This window comes from Gallus gallus, chromosome 6 (assembly GCF_016699485.2).
Source record: "Gallus gallus isolate bGalGal1 chromosome 6, bGalGal1.mat.broiler.GRCg7b, whole genome shotgun sequence".
In the NCBI taxonomy this organism is placed as follows: Eukaryota; Metazoa; Chordata; class Aves; order Galliformes; family Phasianidae; genus Gallus; species Gallus gallus.
In genome coordinates this window covers 28,817,951-28,835,563 of record NC_052537.1, presented here as the reverse complement: position 1 = coordinate 28,835,563, position 17,613 = coordinate 28,817,951, and the positions used below count along the sequence as shown (strand labels likewise).

The window sequence follows — 17,613 nt, the reverse complement described above, 5'->3', positions numbered from 1 at the left end:
CATTAATTTTCCAAAATGAAACCAACACTGAGAATTGCACAGTGTCAGAAGGAATGATTTCTCCTAGTTAGATTTTGCTGAATCTCGTTGGATATGCTCTGCCTCATTTTTCCAGACCCTGTGTTGCATGGAAAAGGCCAGAAAGACGCACAATAATTGTTGGGTATTATCTTCACTATTAATTAAAAATCCATAAATTGCAAGTACAAATGAAGATGAATAATTCATCTCCTAACAGTGGGTCTGACAACAAAAATCCATATTCTGGCTGGATTTTCTCTAGATACACCAAGTATGGTGGAATTAACTCCCATAAAGGAGTTTAAAATTATCTTGTTTGTATATCTTGAATGTAAATAGAGGCAGGTGAGTTTACAGAGACATAAAAAGAAAGAGAGAAATAAGGGAAGATTTACAGAATAGGTCTTTAGTTTGTCTTTTACAATGTTTGATTGACTTTCTATTGTCCTATTTAGTAGTTTTATTCTGCATAATCAGAGCCAGAAGAAAAAACCATCAATGAGCAAGGCAATCTAATCAGCATTTTCCTCCACACGGCAGTTAAAGGAAGCGTACAACCTGAGACCGCGGCGAGCAGAGCTCAATATCAGAGCTCGAGACACTGGTCAATCAATGAAACCAAGCTACTCAAGTGAAGGGCAGAGCGTGTGCAGCTGCTGTGCCTGGGCTCCAGTTGGGCATCCTGTCTGCTGATGGACAGCTGGGAGTTTCCTCACCTCTGAAGTCTCACACTGACTGCCTCCAAGCTTTCCTAAAACACCTCACACTCCCCCAGCGCAGTCTCTGAACCTCCTGACTCTGGCAGTATTTGTCCTTCCAGGAACACATTATGCCTCAGAGCTGTGATGCACAGAGCTCCCAAGGACGTAAGGAGAGCCCATAAGCACTGAGACAAACCCAGAACTTGTCATTTTGCTCCATTTTCTCATCTAGAAAATATAGATGTTAGATAAAGTTGCGCTGGGCTCCTGTAACCTTCTCATTGACAGGACATCCCACTGCAGGAATCCATCCATAGAAGAGCTCCTGAGCGAGTACATGCCCTATCTCACACTGCCGTGGTGATTTAAAGACACTTCTGTGCCCACTCCCACTCCTGCTGCCCCTCTTGGAGGATGGATAAGCTGCACATCTGCCCAGCGGTGAACAGGTTCTGCAGCCTTTGCCTGATGATGAGCTGCCTGTGCCAGCTTCAATTAGCTGCAAGGAGCCAGAGGTATCGGAACTGCTTTACTTGTGCAGAGTAAATCCTTGCTCTCTGACTTTCCCCAACCCTGGAATTTATTCCTCGCTTGGATCTGACCACATCTGTGGGTCGGGGAGGCAGACACAGGGGAGCGAGGAGGAGTTTTGCAGCCTGCAGCCTCAGGGAGAAGGAGCTGCAGCTCAGCCTTTCACACTGACCCATTTTTCCAAAATGTTTATGTCTGATCACCCGCTGCTGTTTACCTCCTGGCCTGCCCTCTTGGCTCACCCTGAGCTCCTTATCAGCCAGCCTCCGCTATATAGGAAAACAAAATGCTAAGAGTCAGAAATTGGAGAAAACCCTTTTTGCCAGGCACCGAAGCATCTGCTAAAGGAGCTGTGCAGAATTAATGGTGTGGGCAGGAAGGGCTGCGAGTGGAGACCAGCAGGTGCCCCGGTAGCAGCACACAGACATATAAAAGGCAGGGTGCCCTCACCCAGGCAGGAACAACTGCTCTCAGTTTTGGGTAGGAAAGGATTTTCAGGGCCAGTTATTAGCTCTGAGCGGTGCATGCAGCTGATCCATCCACACTGGGTGCTTCCACACTGCCTGTCTGCAGCTACTGCAGCAGGAACACTCCGAGCAGGAGGCAGAAAGCCAGTTAGGGCTCTCCACAGAGACTTCTTTCTTATAGCCCTCCGTATATGTATTTTCTAATGGATCAGAAGCACATAACGCTTCTTTGCTTCATTTTCAGAGCGGTAGGAGATGAATCCAACTTCGTGCTCTCCCCTCTGACCTGCCTCATTACTGAAAGAAAGGGGCAGCCCAAAGCACGTCGATGCAGAAAAGACCCGTTGGGTCCTGAGATCCATCATGCTGCTGGAGGAAGGGTACGGCCTCTCCGAGGTCACAGCTGAGATCAGCAAGTTTGGCTGTTTAAACAGTTTTGCAAGAAAAGATGCTTTTGCTGTGGGATTTGGGGTTGCTTTGGTCGGTTCCGCTTTTTCCCTGCGTCTGATCCAGGCTGCCTGGAGGTAACCACGGTTTTGCCAATGATTTCACTGTAATGGGAATTTGATCTTGAAGTACGCTGAGTTCACAGGCCTTATAAACTATAATATTTTGCACATGTCTGCTCTCAATCCGGACAGCCAGAGGGCTGAAGGTACATTTCCTCACTGCAAACAGCATGAAATAGGTTTTGACTTAAAGGAGAGCCACATTGCTGACATTCGTGTCGTACCTTAGGGAGGGAATGGAAGGAGAATCGTGACCACCCACACTGTATTGACTTTACTCCTTCTTTAACTAACTGGCAAACTTCTGAAAATGTGCACAGTAGCCACTTTCTGAGATACGAAAGCAAGCTCTAAATTACGATCCTCAAATCACCAATTCAGAGCCCTTAGATATATATATTTTTCTCTGTTTCTTCCACTATAATTTCCGGGCTGGAGCTCCGGCCATTAATAGCAGCTACATCATTACGCTGCCGTGACACTCCGGCAGCACCCTCATCCATTTCAGTCATTGATCCGCTAATGCGCGCCGGATGAGAAAGGAAAAGGTCCCACTCATTCATCCTGCCCTCCCTCCTCCTCCTCTCACCAGGTGGCGACCACTCACCCTGTGCTTTAAATCCCGATCGGATTTCAGATGCTCAGTGTTAATTGCCTCAGTACAAGGACTGACCCCGGACAGCAAAACTAAAATTAAGGTAACAGGGCCATAGAAGTGGGTGAGATGCTACAGAAGTGGCTCTGCAGCTGCTTCCCGTGGTTACAGTCTGCGGGCAGCATTGGAAATGGCAAATGAGAGCTGGAGCTGTGAAGCACGCATGGGGTATGAAGGTGAGCCAGGAAAAGAGGAGAAGAAAGGCTAAAGAAATGAGGCAATAAGGAGATCAAAGGTGCAGCGACATGCTGCTGCAGGAGTGGCACCTTAAGTAGCATCAACTGCACAAGTAACACTGTAATTCCTGCTGTGTGTGAGACCAGACAACTCCTTCCTATGGGCAACCTGTTCTAGCAGGGGCATCCAGCCCACAGCAGGGGCTGGAACTGGGTGATGTGTAAGGTCCCTTCCAACCCAAGCCATTCTGTGATCCTGTGACCTACAGTAAACCCACGCAGCAGCTCTGTGTTATGAGCCACAAAGATACTGAGCTGAAAGATATATACTGAGCTGAAAGATATGTTGGTGATGCTTGTAGCTCCTTGGGATCTTCTAACCCAGCAACTGGATTCTTCTAATCTATCCAAGCAGCCTATGGGCTGATTCCTCCTTTCCCCATCCACGTGTTGCTTGGTACATCTGTTCTTTTGTTCTATTTTTCCTTATCCTTATATTGCTCATTTTGGGGATCAAAGGATAAAGGAAATAAAAATCCTGTTAGTTCTCAAAGGTCCCCACAGCAGTAGATAATTGGTTTCCAATCAAGCCCAGCCTGCCTTTGATCTCCAGCTTGCACAGAACACTGTGCTCAGCCACAAGCATGTGTTCAGTAACACTACCAGGAGATCTAATTTTGAACATCCGCAATTACCTGCGCAGCGGCACTTATAACAGATGAGAAGCGCTGATAACAATGCTCTGTTTTTGTGCCATCTCACGTTAATGAGACAGCACACCTTTCTAAGAGGGGCTGTCAGTAACACTGGCATAGCGTGGGGCCGTGCATCCATCCTCCTCCTCCCCCATTCTCCATAGGGAAGCCAAAGAGTAATGCGCTGCCTGTTCCCACCATGAAATGCTCTTGTTGTTGTTTATCTTTCAGCAAAAGCAAGTCACAGTGCCCAGCAGCAATGGATGGGAGTGTTTTAAAGCCAGCTTTGCCACCAGCAGAACTGCAGTATCAAACAATGTGCCCTCATTTGCCTTAGCAAGCAGCCCATCTGTGCTGTTGCTTCTAACCTCCATGCCCTTCCCCAGCGCACTGAGTACCCCTCTCTTCCTGCTCCCCCCCCAACCTGACCCCACTAAGACATACCAGCCGTTTTGTTGCCATCTCAAGGCATAAGAAGTGCAGCCTGGGGATGCAGAGTGCAGGAGACACACAGGGATGTTCTCAGGCATACCCAAACCGGCAGCTGACTGTTTCTTTAAATAAACAGTATACATTCATTTAGCTGAAAATAGGTCTCCTGTCAAGCTCCTACCCTAGAGCAACTACCAGTTGCACTGTCAAAATCGCTCTCTGTGGCTCTGAATAGGTTTCTTAATGAAAGAGCAACATTAGCTCTTTAGAACATTTTGTCCCTGAAGGATGCAGCAGCAGCAGCAGCCGCTGAATGATTTCTGGCTCAGAGATGCTTACAAATGGGAGGAAACATAATGGTTTAAAAACACGAGTATCAGCTCCCTGGAACTGCTTTGGAGCAGCGATTTGGGAAGCCAGGAGAAAAATGGATGGTTCAGAGCGGTACCCGCTGATGGTCGCTGCTTCCACAAGCATGCTGAGCCCCAGGGAATAACTGCATGTGGGCACAGTGTCACCCAACCAAGCGGAGATGGGAAGGATTTGGGACAGCACCCAAAGAAAGACACGTTCTGACAAAATGAAATTTTAATGCCCACTGGTTGCTGGATTAAATAATGATGAGCACCCGAATGAAACGCTCTGTTTCTATTCCTGCAGTCTGTTCATAGTGACTGTCAGGGCGGTCACTTTTTATTCTGGTTAAACTTGGGGCACTCACAGAGTGGGGTTGGACCTGAGCAGAGAGGGCTGGACTCAAAGCAATGAAACAGAGCCTTTGTGGTGCAGCACGAGGCAGCACTCACGTGTCCTCTTCTTCCTTTAAGGGCTGAAGTCTCTGAACAGGGGCACGGGCACCACTTATACATTGAGAGAGATTTACACACAGCCTTGTGCATCTCCCAGTCTCACTTTCACACTGATTTAAATGTCATTCTTTGGCAGGAAAACCCCACGAGGAGCTCTTGCACAGCATGGTGGGTATCAGGGTCAAGAACAATAAAAGAGAGGACTTTTGTCATTGGCAGACAGTACTATTTGTCCCTGCTTTAGCCAGATGGCGGCGGGGGAATGGACTTTTCCTGCTGTATTTATTCCTGCTACTTGCTTTTTTTCATAGATCTGAAATGCATTTTTTACCGTTATGACCCAACGAGGAAATGCACTTCGTGTATAAAGCCAAGAGCTTTCTGTAAGCATAACTCTGCAGTCAGTTCCAAGAGTCACTCTCAGCCCAGATCTACTTACTGTGGAAAGAATTCTGTCTGGGCACAAAAAAATGCGCTGATAATAATAGAACTGATAATTGCACCACATCACGGAAGTTCTAGTTATAAAATAGTTACACAAATAGTAGTTAAACTTACTTGCATAAACGCTGGTTAAAAACGCTGCCCACGCTGCTGTTTTCTGTCCCATTTCCTGACGTTGTGCCCCTCCCAGGCTGTGGTCAGTCCTGCACAGGTCCCCAGCACCCGCAGCCCTTTGCTGGGAGCAAAGAGTTCACGCTGACAGTTTCTTCTTCCTCCCCCCACGATCATCTTGCGTTCATTTTAATACACCTGCCAACCTGCTTTGACACCTTGGTTTTTCCTTTATCTCTGCTTTATATCTGAATTTGCTGTCTGTGGCACTTACAGGTATGCTAGGTGCTATTTCTTTGTTCTCTTACCAGCCAGCTCCACCTGACCACAGCCCTGGGGTCTGCCCTGCCAAGCCTGCTCCCCACCTCTGCTCATCCCACACCAGTTCCTTTAACACTCCCAAGGCCTTGACCACATCGTACCTGTCCCATATTTCTCTGCACCACATCACAAGGTTACAGTGATGAGCTATAACAGCACCACTGCAACAATAAGCAAAGGAAAAGCAAGTAGCCACAGCCACCAGCTCCAAAGAACAATTGCTCTTAAGGAGAAGGAGAAGAGGAGGCTCAGGGGAGACCTCATGACCCTCTCCAGCTCCTGGCAAGGACATTATGACGAGGTGGGAGTCAACCTCTGCTCACAGCTAACAGCAGTAGGAAAGAGGGAACGGTTTGAAGTTGCACCAGGGGACATTCAGGTTGGATATTAGGAAAAATTTCTTCTCAGTGGTGAAGCAGTGGCACAGGCTGCCCAGGGAGGTGGAGGAGTCACTGTCTCTGGAGATATTCAAGAATCATGGAGATGTGGCACAGAGGGACATGGTCAGCGGGCATGGTGGGGATGGGTTTGGGTTGGACTTTGTCACCTCAGTGGTCTTCTCCTCGGCACAAAGCCTGGGGCCGGTCACCAGCACCGGCAATGCCACGGCTGTGTTAATGTGTGGCTGTGGTTCACATTTGCTCCCCATTCTGCCCAGCCTCACAGCTGAGGGTCTGAGGACTAGCCCAAGCTCAGGAGGTCTCTGTTCACCGAGATTAACAAAGAATAGTTCAGGTATTGGTGCCTCCTGAACTATGTTAATACAAGTTTAGGGAACCGCTGGAATAAACGATGTTGAATTAATACGAAGCTAAAAATAGGGCAATCAGGTGGAATCTTTAGCTGCTGTAATAGTTGAGCTACAAAATTATACTGACCTTGGCTCGTGATGCTGCAACTCTGAATTCCAGTTTCAACTTAGAGATCTGGATGTGGCATCTGGGTCAGCTCCTTCATCTTTCCTGAACCTGAGGAGCAGTGCTACACCTTTGCTTCTGTCTGAAATAAAAGCAGCTACGAAAGGATAGTTTACTGGGTAAGTATTAACACTGAACTATAGCTGTTGGAGGATGGTGAAACAATGGCAGCCGTACCATGGTCCCAAACTATCAGAACTGCACTTCCACTTCCAGCTGAGAAGCGAAAGACAAGCTTAGAGTGTGGGTTGGGCACCGTGGTGCTGCCTGTCTGATTGAACAGATCCCATTTAATCACATCAAGGCACGTATTTCTCCATTATTATCCATGGTTGATATTTAGAAACCAAAAGGCAACCCTATTTAAGAAATTGGGCAATCAGAATCGCATTAGTAGAGCAAACGTACATCTGGAATTAATTATAAAAGGAAGAAAAAGAGGTTGTGCTCTTTTGATCTTTTAGAATGTAAACAAAAGGTCCGATAAATCTGGTTGCCCGCACATCTCCCATCTTACAAACATCAAGGCTTATTGTGATTTGTTGGCTGATATTAAACCAGCTCCTTATCTAATGATCCAAGCTGAGATCACGGCTCCAGGGAAGCAGACATCCTCTACACAGCATGAAATGCACGCTAGAGCTCATACAATTCTGTTGCACGTTTTACCCCATATTGGCACACCTTTTCCTAAATTGCAGCAAGCAGTCAGGGCACTGGAGCAGCAGAATTCCAAACCAGGAATGTAAAGGCTTGCTTACAGAGACCAACGCTGTCTGCATGCTGGAGAGGGCAACACTTTGGTTACCATTGGCTCAGGTGAGCATCTTGCACAATGCAGGCAAATGCTTACCTATCTAAGCAAGGCCTAGTAGTTTGGGTGACTGAATTTTGACCTCTTATTATTCAGACTTTTGCTCCTTGGGAATTCGTGTTAGGTAAGTATTATCTGAACAAAGAAACAGGTAACAGGTTTAGCCATCAGAATAAAATATGTTTTCCTTCTCCCTGGTTTATGCTTCATGTCCATGAAGCTGATACCAAACTACTGAAATTATCACATTTCATGGTCGGATAGCAAGCAATAGGACAAGAGGGAATGGTTTTAAACTAAAAGAGAAGAGATTTAGGTTAGAGGTAATGAGGGAATTTTTACTCAGAGGCAGTGAGGCCGTGGCAGCACTGCCCAGAGCTGTGGATGCCCCATCCCTGGAGGTGCCCATGGGCAGGGGCAGCACTGTGTGAAGACTTGATTAGACTTGATTAAGTCCCAAAGTTCCCATCGATATCACTGCATTCAGGTGTCACTCAGACCCTCCCCACACACAGCGGGCAGCTCCCAGCCCACCTGGGGGCAGCTCTGCTTTCCTCTGTGCTGTCCTGGATACGCGGCACCCACCAGAGCTGAGTGAACAGCTGACTGCAGGATACCCAAGGGGAACTGTTCCAGGGGGTAGAAAGGACAGAGTTAACAAGGCAGGAGAGCGTGAGTCTCAGGAGGCAGGATGAACAATAGAAAGGTTTCCTTCCTTTATAAGGAGCTTAATAGAAAATTGTCTGGAAAGATGCACGGTGTCGATGGATTTGCTGCTAATAGTAAAACCAGGAGCCTTCAAAAACCTTAGGAAATAAAAATTCATGACCGAGAAAATAAACCCAAATTAAGAAATACAGACTTGACAGGTGCTTCCTGGGGCTGTGGAGATGAGGGAGGGAGAAGTGGGTTTCTCAAGTGAGGGATAATGACGATGCGGAGCACAGGTAATTTGTTTCCTCTCTCGGAGGTGCCCAGCATGGGGCCTGGCCCGGCTCATCACGCTGTGCCTCCCGCTGCTCCTAAGGGGTGCAGCTCCCGCAGAGAGGTTTTTCTGCAAGCAAGCCTCATTTTGGGAGGCTGAAAATTGCTTCTTTCAGATTGCAGCAACGTTCCACATTTACAGGAGACTTTCAAGTGGATCAGTCCACCTCGCCGCTTTCTAGCGGAATCAACACAAGTCATTTAGGAGCCGTTAATTAGCTGGGAGCCTGAGGATGTAAAACAGCATGCTTACTGTATTGCCCACCGGCGCAGGCTGGTTTCCTGCTGCAGCACTCAATGCTTTGTCCAGTCTGGTTTTAAGATGTGTTGGTAACGGGCTCTTTGCACTGCTGCTCCAGTGGCACTCATGGTCAGGAAGCGCTCATTGATCGGTATCACTTTTCCTCGACCACATTACTTCATTAATTGCATGCCAATAAATCAGGTTGGTATTTCCTCCAGCTGTAATGCTTAAGGCTTTCAAATCTTATTATTGGCAAGTAACGCTCCTCCAACCCTAAGCAGCAATTTCACTGTGCAGAACACAGTCACTTCTGTTGTCCTTTTCCTAAATCCCTTGCTGTGCTTTACCATCTTCTGTTGTTTCTCCCAGAACTTCCTCTAGTCTTCTTATTTACCATTACTTGGCATAAAGACATTTTCATTTGCAATGTCTCTATCTCATACAGAGACATCGGAAAGTATGGAAATCTCTCTCCAAACTGGGAAATGGAATACTGTGCACTGGGAAACACAATGCAAACGCCTCATTTTTGCTGTCCCTAACACAACAGATTTCTAAAGCAGGTTATTCTTGCCATCTATGGCTCTTTGCAGAGGATTTCACAGTGCCAGCAGTGCCTACTGTAAAATCTTGCAGGAATTTAATGAAACATCGTTCAGAACACATGCATCAGCTCAGCGAGAGCCATTCAACAGACCCTCTGCTGAGGGCCACACCAGATTCTAAGAGGCACCTTTTTACCTTTATCAATCTGACTCCAAAGGCAGAACTAGCAACAAATCTGAACTTGTGAAATCCAACTTTTCACACCTTCTTGCTTTTTCTGGTGTTTCCAAGAAGCTTACAGCACCTGAAAACTGCAATCCGCCATATGCTTCACTGGTTCTTAAATTGCTCTTCAATTCCCTTGCTCCTCCTTCACCAGCCGAGGTTCTGTCTCAAGGATGCACCAGGGACATGTGGGTTTAGGCCAAAAGGGCTCACACAGCTTGTGATAGTTCCACTTCTTCCAGCATTAATCCACTTTAATCCAACTGGATCACACTCAGGCTTTGGCAGCACCGGTTCTGTTAATATTTAAAGGTTAACAAATTCAACAGATCCTGTGCAACTTATATATACACATCGAGAGCTTTGACTGAGATTCTGTAAAATGAGTTAAGGAATGTGAAGGAGATACCACACAACGACAGCAGGGGTATTTTTTCCATAAGATGTGGAGCATTAGAATGCAAGTGCCATAATCATGCTTCAATAATGAAGTGATTTCATGGATATCAGAGACAAATACAGGAAGATATAAACTGTGCAGTTCTCATACAAATTCCTCACTGCTTGCAGAACAAACGCATCCCCAAACCTCTAAATACCTCGTGCAGGCACAGCAAATAAATGATTTGGGGTGGGAGATGACAATCTCTGAGACCCAAGAGGATGGGGGAAAGATGCTGAGAGCTGTAAAAGAGCTGTCAAGTGTATCATCTTGCTGTTGCTCTCCTTGTTAAAGATGCGAGAGCACTTGCAGCTGTTAAATATTGAGAAGGAGAAACAGCTTAACATCCAAGTGTGGCCCTCAGAGGGAATCTTACAGAGCAGTAAGATTTTTAAAAAGATGATGAGAACTTGAGGGACACCAAAAATCATACTAAGAAAAGATAACTACCAAATGCAACTTCAAAATACATAAAAACACCTAACAAAGCCTTCCTCAAAGGCCCCGATGGAAGAAAAGACGCTTGCTTACGTCTGTGACATTTGTACCCAATTCAATAAATTGATGTTGTGACCGAGGCATTCTGCACTCAAATGCAGTAGAAAACAAAGGTCTTGACCAGCTCCAACCTTGAAAGATACCAGTGCTCTTAGGAAGAGCAGACATTGACGTGCGCTCAGGATGACTGCACTCTGGCCATTTCCCCCAGCTTCCAATCTTCATGGGAAAGAGCATGCTTCTTCACCCAGCCCCGCACAGAGCAGCACAGGAGACAGCGTTATTCCAGCAGATGCTGCAGTGACAGACAAAATAAACTAAATAAAAAAATAAAGATTTCAAGATCAAAGACGTGATGTAAAACAAAGCTACAAAGATGCAACATTTTCTCAAGGTCTTCTAAGCAAAGCCTGTTATGGGTTCGGTAATAATAGAAGCAGCTGCTTCACTGAAATTCATTTATTAACTTCTATTGAGAATATCCCCTTTAATCCTGCATGTATTCTTTTTTTTTAAGCACAAAAAGGTGTGTTTTCTTGGAACTTCTATAAAACTTAGTATTGTATGTCTGGTAATGTGGCTGCTTCAGCATTCCTTGCTGGAAATCCCACACCTGCAAAACCGTGGCAACACTGTCAGTAAGTGACCTACACAAAGTTTAATAGAAAAATTTTACTGAATATCCTCTGTTTAATGTAAACAAGGCAGGAGGCAAAACAAGGAGCATATATTTGATATAGTTACACGATTTTACAGGGCACAGAAACTACTGAGGATTATGGTTTGAAAACCCATGGATGATGCACAATACCAGGTCACCCCCAGGCCGAGCACATCACTTAGCATTGAGACAGCGAGTTACAAAAAAACATCACCTGTGAATTCACACAGCAGCTTATGGGGGACATTACCATGCATTCACAAAGCCATTCCGTGATGATAGTGCCCTGTAAAACCATGTGCAACAATCTTTACACTAATCGTAGTGTAAGCAAGCTCGGGATTCTGGTTCTCATATATATAGAATCTATGTATATATATACATAGGTGATGTACAACCAGACTCAAGCTGTGTATCAAATCACAGCTTTTATATTGCACAGACAAATACATAGTAAGAACGTTACACAGACAGGATCTGAATACCAGGAATATTACAGCCATATGGGAGAACGACTAAGGACAAACTTGTTCTACTGGAGCTTAGCACATGGCGTATTACAAAACTTTCTATATCAGAGTCTAAATCAAACACATACTATAAATGGAAAAAAAAAGTAAAAATGTGCATATTTACACACGTGCATCAGGGTTAGAAAGTAGTTTGCATTTGCTCTTTGAAATCACAAGTTATTCTAGTATTTCCCCTCCAGCATTTCAATCTACTGATAATGGCCATAGTTTCAAAGGTGATAAGCACTTGCATTTCCCACTGACAGCTGGAGAGTCTGCTTACATTGTCAACTCCAGGCCACGTAATTTCTCAGGTGCCCACCTCTGGGTAATAAATAACCACGTACAAACAGAGAGAAACAAAATGGGCACCTCAATGACATGCATAGATCAGAAAGGTGAAAACATGGACCTCAACTAACTAAAGAAAAGTGCATGAGAAGTATCACAAACCAACATTAAATGAGATCCACCTCTTAAGGAAGATTAAATCGCTTTTACAAAAATAAATGCCATGGTCACCATGTATGGTAGTTAAGGGTGTGTAGGCAGCACTCACAAACCAATAAGGATTGTTTCACTGATCATCCATTTCTTACAAATTTATCATCTGAGTCTCACTGGTTCACAAGAACATTGCTGTTGTTGCTGAAGATTGAGACACAGTGAAAACAACTTCGATGCCAATGGTTTCATTTAAGATCAGGCACCTCCTGAATGGCTTTACAAAGTATCACGTCGCTCTTGCAAGTTTCATTCATAGCAGTATCATCACTTCCAGTTTGCACTGAAATGAGGACATGGGAAATATTGTGGAACACACACATAAAAAATAAATAACAAATTTGGAGGAAAAAGTAATTAGCACAAGCAAAAACCAACGAAGACTGAAACTGAGTGAAGCATCAGCATTTGTGCCCAACAGCTTGACTTTATCCATGCAAGAATCTGTAATTTAGGAAAACTATTGAAATTAAGCTTCATCTAACTCAAGTAGTTTAACTGCTTGTCTGAACTGGGATCTTAATTGTAAGAAATGTATGTATTAAAAATCACTGCATAGACATACGTTCTATAGTACGAAACAAGTACTTTATGATAACATAGCTTCTAATATGACTAAAATTATTTGCTACTCTCAAGGCATATTTCTAAACAACAAAAAAAATGAGAAAAGTGTCTTTTTTAAACATTATCCTATGATGCTAATTTGACCTGAAAACACTTTATGGCTAAATTCAGGGAGAAAAATAAGGGGGTGAGGAAGCCAGGTTGGTTTTTGTTTTGTTTCCTGGATTTATCTGGCAAAAAACCCCAAATCCTTCCAGTTCCAGGGACCACTGAACACAGGTTTTATTGGTCAAGATATTTTCCCAGTTCCCCGGTCAGACTTTCTCCTCAGCTGAACCTGTATGGAAGTTTTTACAGCAGGACCATCTTCACTGCTGTGACAAGAATAAATTTAGCCCATTAACTGTGACACTTCTAATTAACCTAACTTAAATGGCCTCTCAGCATCCACATTCTATAAATATATATATATTTTAAAAAAAATTAAAGGCATGGATTCAGAGGAGAATCTGATTCTAGGTAGAGTCATATGAATACAGATGAATTCTAGTGACTGAAGTTGCCCGTATTTGCATATAAGCAATCAAAACAGAAATGGACATTAACTGTGCAAATAGAATACTAGGAAAGACAAAGAAAGAAATACAATGTAAACACAAAGAGCTGAACTCTACTTTGACTGCCTATGCTGTTACGGGAAGGGAAAGAGGTGCTATACACCTGCACGGATAACAGGACAGCTCTCTCACCCAAATCAGCGTGTGTGCCTGACAGGGTAAGGCTCAGCCTCTCAGACCTCTGCTGGTGCCTATGCAGCAGTGAGCCCCAAATTCTGTCTGAGGAGCCAGCTGCCATTGCACTGGAGAAACAGCAGCAATGCTCCCTGAAGTCTGAGCAGTGCAAATGGGCTGAGGGCACTCATACTGAAAAAAAAAAAAAAAAATCACTGAGATACACTTCTGTATCCCAACAGTATGCAAAGCAGGCACAAATTTTGGTCCTACATATGGTATCAACACTTTAACTGAATTGGTATTGGTCAATCTTTTGCTGGGCACTACTGCTAGGGTTAGATAAGCAATAAAAACACTTTTAAAATTATAGAACATATATGTTGTCAATTTTCAAGGCACAAAAGATTGTTAAACCAATTCAAGCTAAACGGCAATTAAAAAGAAATTAAAAATACTGTTTCAGCAACAACAACTAATGACCTATAATTAACTTCCGTGTAAAGGTTACAAGAGCCAAGCAACTGGAGTTCACATGCAAAAACCTAAAGTAAATCTAGTTACACAGATGACCTTAAGAGCAATCACTTGGAAAGACAGAAACAAATATGATATAAACATGTATACTTCAGATATTTGTTACGGATGTGATCCTGAATCTGGGTTAGTTCACTAGTATGGGTTTCATACTAATATATCTCCTGCAGTAATCCACACAAGCTGAGAGTTGTCCTTAAGATTCATCAGGAGAAAAAAAACCCTCTTGAATGTATCTCACTGTATAGGAACTAGTGGATTCTTTGAACCTATCTTCATTCTTAATTCCAACTATAAATTTTGATTACATTTACAACTGCAGGTGTGATTTCCTTTCACATATCCACTTGAGAAGAAAAAGAATCAGGACATAAGAATGTTTTAAAATTAATCTGCTGTTTAGAAGTAATATGGTAATAAAGCGGATTGGCGCATGTGAGCCCCAGAACATGTATAGACCTAACTCCCTGAACATTGTCATCATAACAGAAAAATAACCAAGGACTGATGTCTGTGGTTCTTCATGCAGCTTTTGCAGCTCTTCACACAGTGGCTAGAAATGCTGTGCATTGGTTTCTCCCAAAATGCCTTTAACCATATTCTAGGTCCGTTTCAATCCATCTCCCTTGCAATGCGGTGAATGCCAACAACTGGTGAAAGTAATCTAAGTTCCAATTCTGCCAAAAGCCAACAGGCACTTTGTCAGGAGATGCCACCTCTTCTTGTCTGGGTGTTGCCAGTAGTCTTTCGGACTGAAATAGGCTAGGTGATCTTACAGCCTGGCCGCTCATCAAGGCTGCTTATGGTGTAGATGAGGCATGATACTTCACAAATGCAATCGCTGCCAGCTCTTTGCAGAATTCTTCCAGCACAATCACACCCTCTAGTAATGTCATGTGGTCAATGCTGAGAGAGAGAGGGAAAAAAAGAGCAGAGGGTCAGGACTGGCATACACAAAACCCAGCAGTGGGTCCTGGAGAATATACAATGCATTTACTCACACAGGCCCTTCAGGCTCCAAGCCCAGCAGGCGCTTTCTGACCAGCAGAAGTTTGGGAGTGAAATCTGGGATGCGCTGGATTCTAACCATGAGGTCTCCAACCACCTGCAAAGTACAACACCATCAACACACAAAGTAACACCTCTCTGTGACTGGCAGCAAGCATAGATGACAGCCTTCAGTGCCTGGGACATGGAGCCACTTCAGAATTATCACAGACTCATACAGACATACTCAATAGCTGCTCTGTGTCGAAAAGGGTGAGTGGTCATAAGCACTGATGACAGTAACAGAGCCAAGGATGTGAGTGCAGAAAGAGACAAAACAAGAGAAACTCTGAAACCTTACTTACTACTGCCATAAATGATATTACTCACTTATTTTTATTATGTCAGTGATTAATTTGTCTTGGTAAACATTGACACAAGCAATTGACCACTAAATTGACCACAAGTTTAGGGAAAGAGTAAAGGGAGAGTGAAGATTATATTTGAAACAGGGTGCGCTGCTGGGAAAAGGGGAGCTAAGCCCACTGTTAGTATTGGCAGGCATCATTAATAGGCTCTTGACCAGCTTAATAACAGCTGGTGTGGGGGTTAGCCAAGGAATCTGTGACTGAGACGACTGCAGTGACAGGCACACAGCCAGCTCTTGTAGGATGAAGGTCTGGCAGGAAGGGATGAAATCAGAGGGAAAGGAAGGGGACTTCCAATAAATCTAGCACTTCATGGTTGATTAGAATCCAGAAACAGGTCACAGACTGGACTGCCGAGAACAGCCTTCATCAGAAAAAAACAGATGAACAGAGATATTCACCCAGGCACAGGGGTTCATAACTGTCTTCTGTTTGCGCATGAATCAAAGCCATCTCTTTCCTATCCAGGTGTAAATCTCTATTTTGTTCTTACAGCACTATCTGATACAGTACCACCTGCCTGCAAGTGGCAACGTCACCTGGTCCAATTTAAAGCTGCATCTTTGCCATAAGGAATATTTTACATCTACACTGAAACCAAGCAAACAAACAAATCTGAAGACATGCAGAATCACAATGAATGCTGAAAAATAGATTTTTCAGTATTTTTGGTAGAAAATATGAATTCTGATTTCCAAATCAAGAGCATAAGTATCTATTTTCAGTAAGAAGCCATTTGCCAACCTAAACTATCCAGCTTTAAAAATTCATTACAAAGTTACTAAATATATTACTGCTGTATAGCCATATGTAAACATTAACTGTGTGTTTACTCACCCTGACAATAACGGAGAAAAGAGACCTGCAGCCAGAGGCTAGATTTATGTAAGGATCCAAAAGGTATTCATGTATATGAGGATGGGGAAACAAGGAGAGTTTGGACAACACTGAAGTAACCTGTAAATTTACATCATAGGGCTGCAAAAGATCATAAAAGAAAGGAAAACAGTGCTTTATTTTCATGCTTAGTTCTTCTCATCCAGCAAGTGTTTATTTAACGACTAGAACCTTACAAACAGAGCTAGAAATACATAAAGATAAAAAGCTAGACTAGAAGACAGGCCCAAACCCAGTCCCAGAACAGGAGTGAAGGGAATGTGTCAGTCAAGCATTAGATATTAACTATATAACATCTTCAACCACATGAAGCTTTTGCACACTTCTTGTTTACTGCAGGAGAGTAAGTCCTCTTCCTATAAAACCATCCTTCATCTCAGCAGCTAAACAAAGAACTAGATTAAACATCTTGCTTCTAGACGACTGCAAACTATACAAGCTCAGGAAATTGAGAGTGATAAATCCCCATTTACAGCTAAAATTCCATTTTTCCTGGAAAGAACCATTGCAGAGGCCTGGTCATCTCACAGCAACGCGCTACTGGAGATGAAACACTGCTGAGCTGGGAAGGCAGCATGAAATTCTGAGCTTTTTCTCCATCTCCTCTCTCCACATGAATCAAATGGAAGAGGCAATACTGCCAGATGCTGGAAGACACTGATTAGTCAGGAGGGCTTTCTACTAAAAAAAAACGGTAGCTATCTTGAAGGTGTTTCACCAGCTTAGGAAGAAACTCATTTCTACAAGAGAACTACTTCCATCACAGCTTCCTCGTGTTCCAAGAACTCTTTCTTTTCGCCTTGGGTTTTCTCATCATAGTGAAAATAAGCTTACAATTTAATGCAGCCCAAAATTTCCAAACAAGTCAAATTTCCTCCCATTGAGTGCTGGAACAGACAACAATGGCAAGAGTTGGACAGACATTCCCTTCCTACAGGCCTATGCCAGTCTGAAGATGTTACAAATGCCTACATGGTTTGTTTGACTCTACCTGAAATGGATTATGGGCCCTCATTCAATCCCTTTAGCTGCCAGAACTATATTGGCAGTAACATGCTCAATGGTTATGATCACATCTGAAAGAGGATGTGTGTTGACAACCTCAAACGATCACCTTTACGTTCTGAAGTTAGCATCCCACTGAAGAACTGGAGGTTTCTTCCCTGTTCCAGAATAAGATTTGGAAGAGTTCACTTTAAGACAGATATATTTACTACTTGCCTCAACTCTCGTTAGCCTGCTCAACA

At 43.8% G+C, this 17,613-nt stretch overlaps 1 protein-coding gene across 4 annotated transcripts in view; it reads right to left on the bottom strand.

The window, feature by feature from the left end:
* Positions 1-11,199: 11,199 nt before the first annotated feature.
* Positions 11,200-17,613, bottom strand: part of FHIP2A (FHF complex subunit HOOK interacting protein 2A) — a 33,848-nt gene continuing 27,434 nt past the window's right edge. For 3 of the 4 annotated variants that reach the window (XM_015288933.4, XM_421774.8, XM_046943124.1), the window contains 3 exons: positions 16,307-16,447; positions 15,056-15,159; positions 11,200-14,960 (listed from right to left, as the gene is read on the bottom strand). In XM_015288933.4, the coding sequence (XP_015144419.1) occupies positions 14,855-14,960; positions 15,056-15,159; positions 16,307-16,447 (351 nt within the window). In that variant the 3' untranslated portion in view covers positions 11,200-14,854. The remainder of the gene's footprint in view (positions 14,961-15,055; positions 15,160-16,306; positions 16,448-17,613) is intronic. The other variant, XM_046943125.1, reaches the window with a different exon arrangement.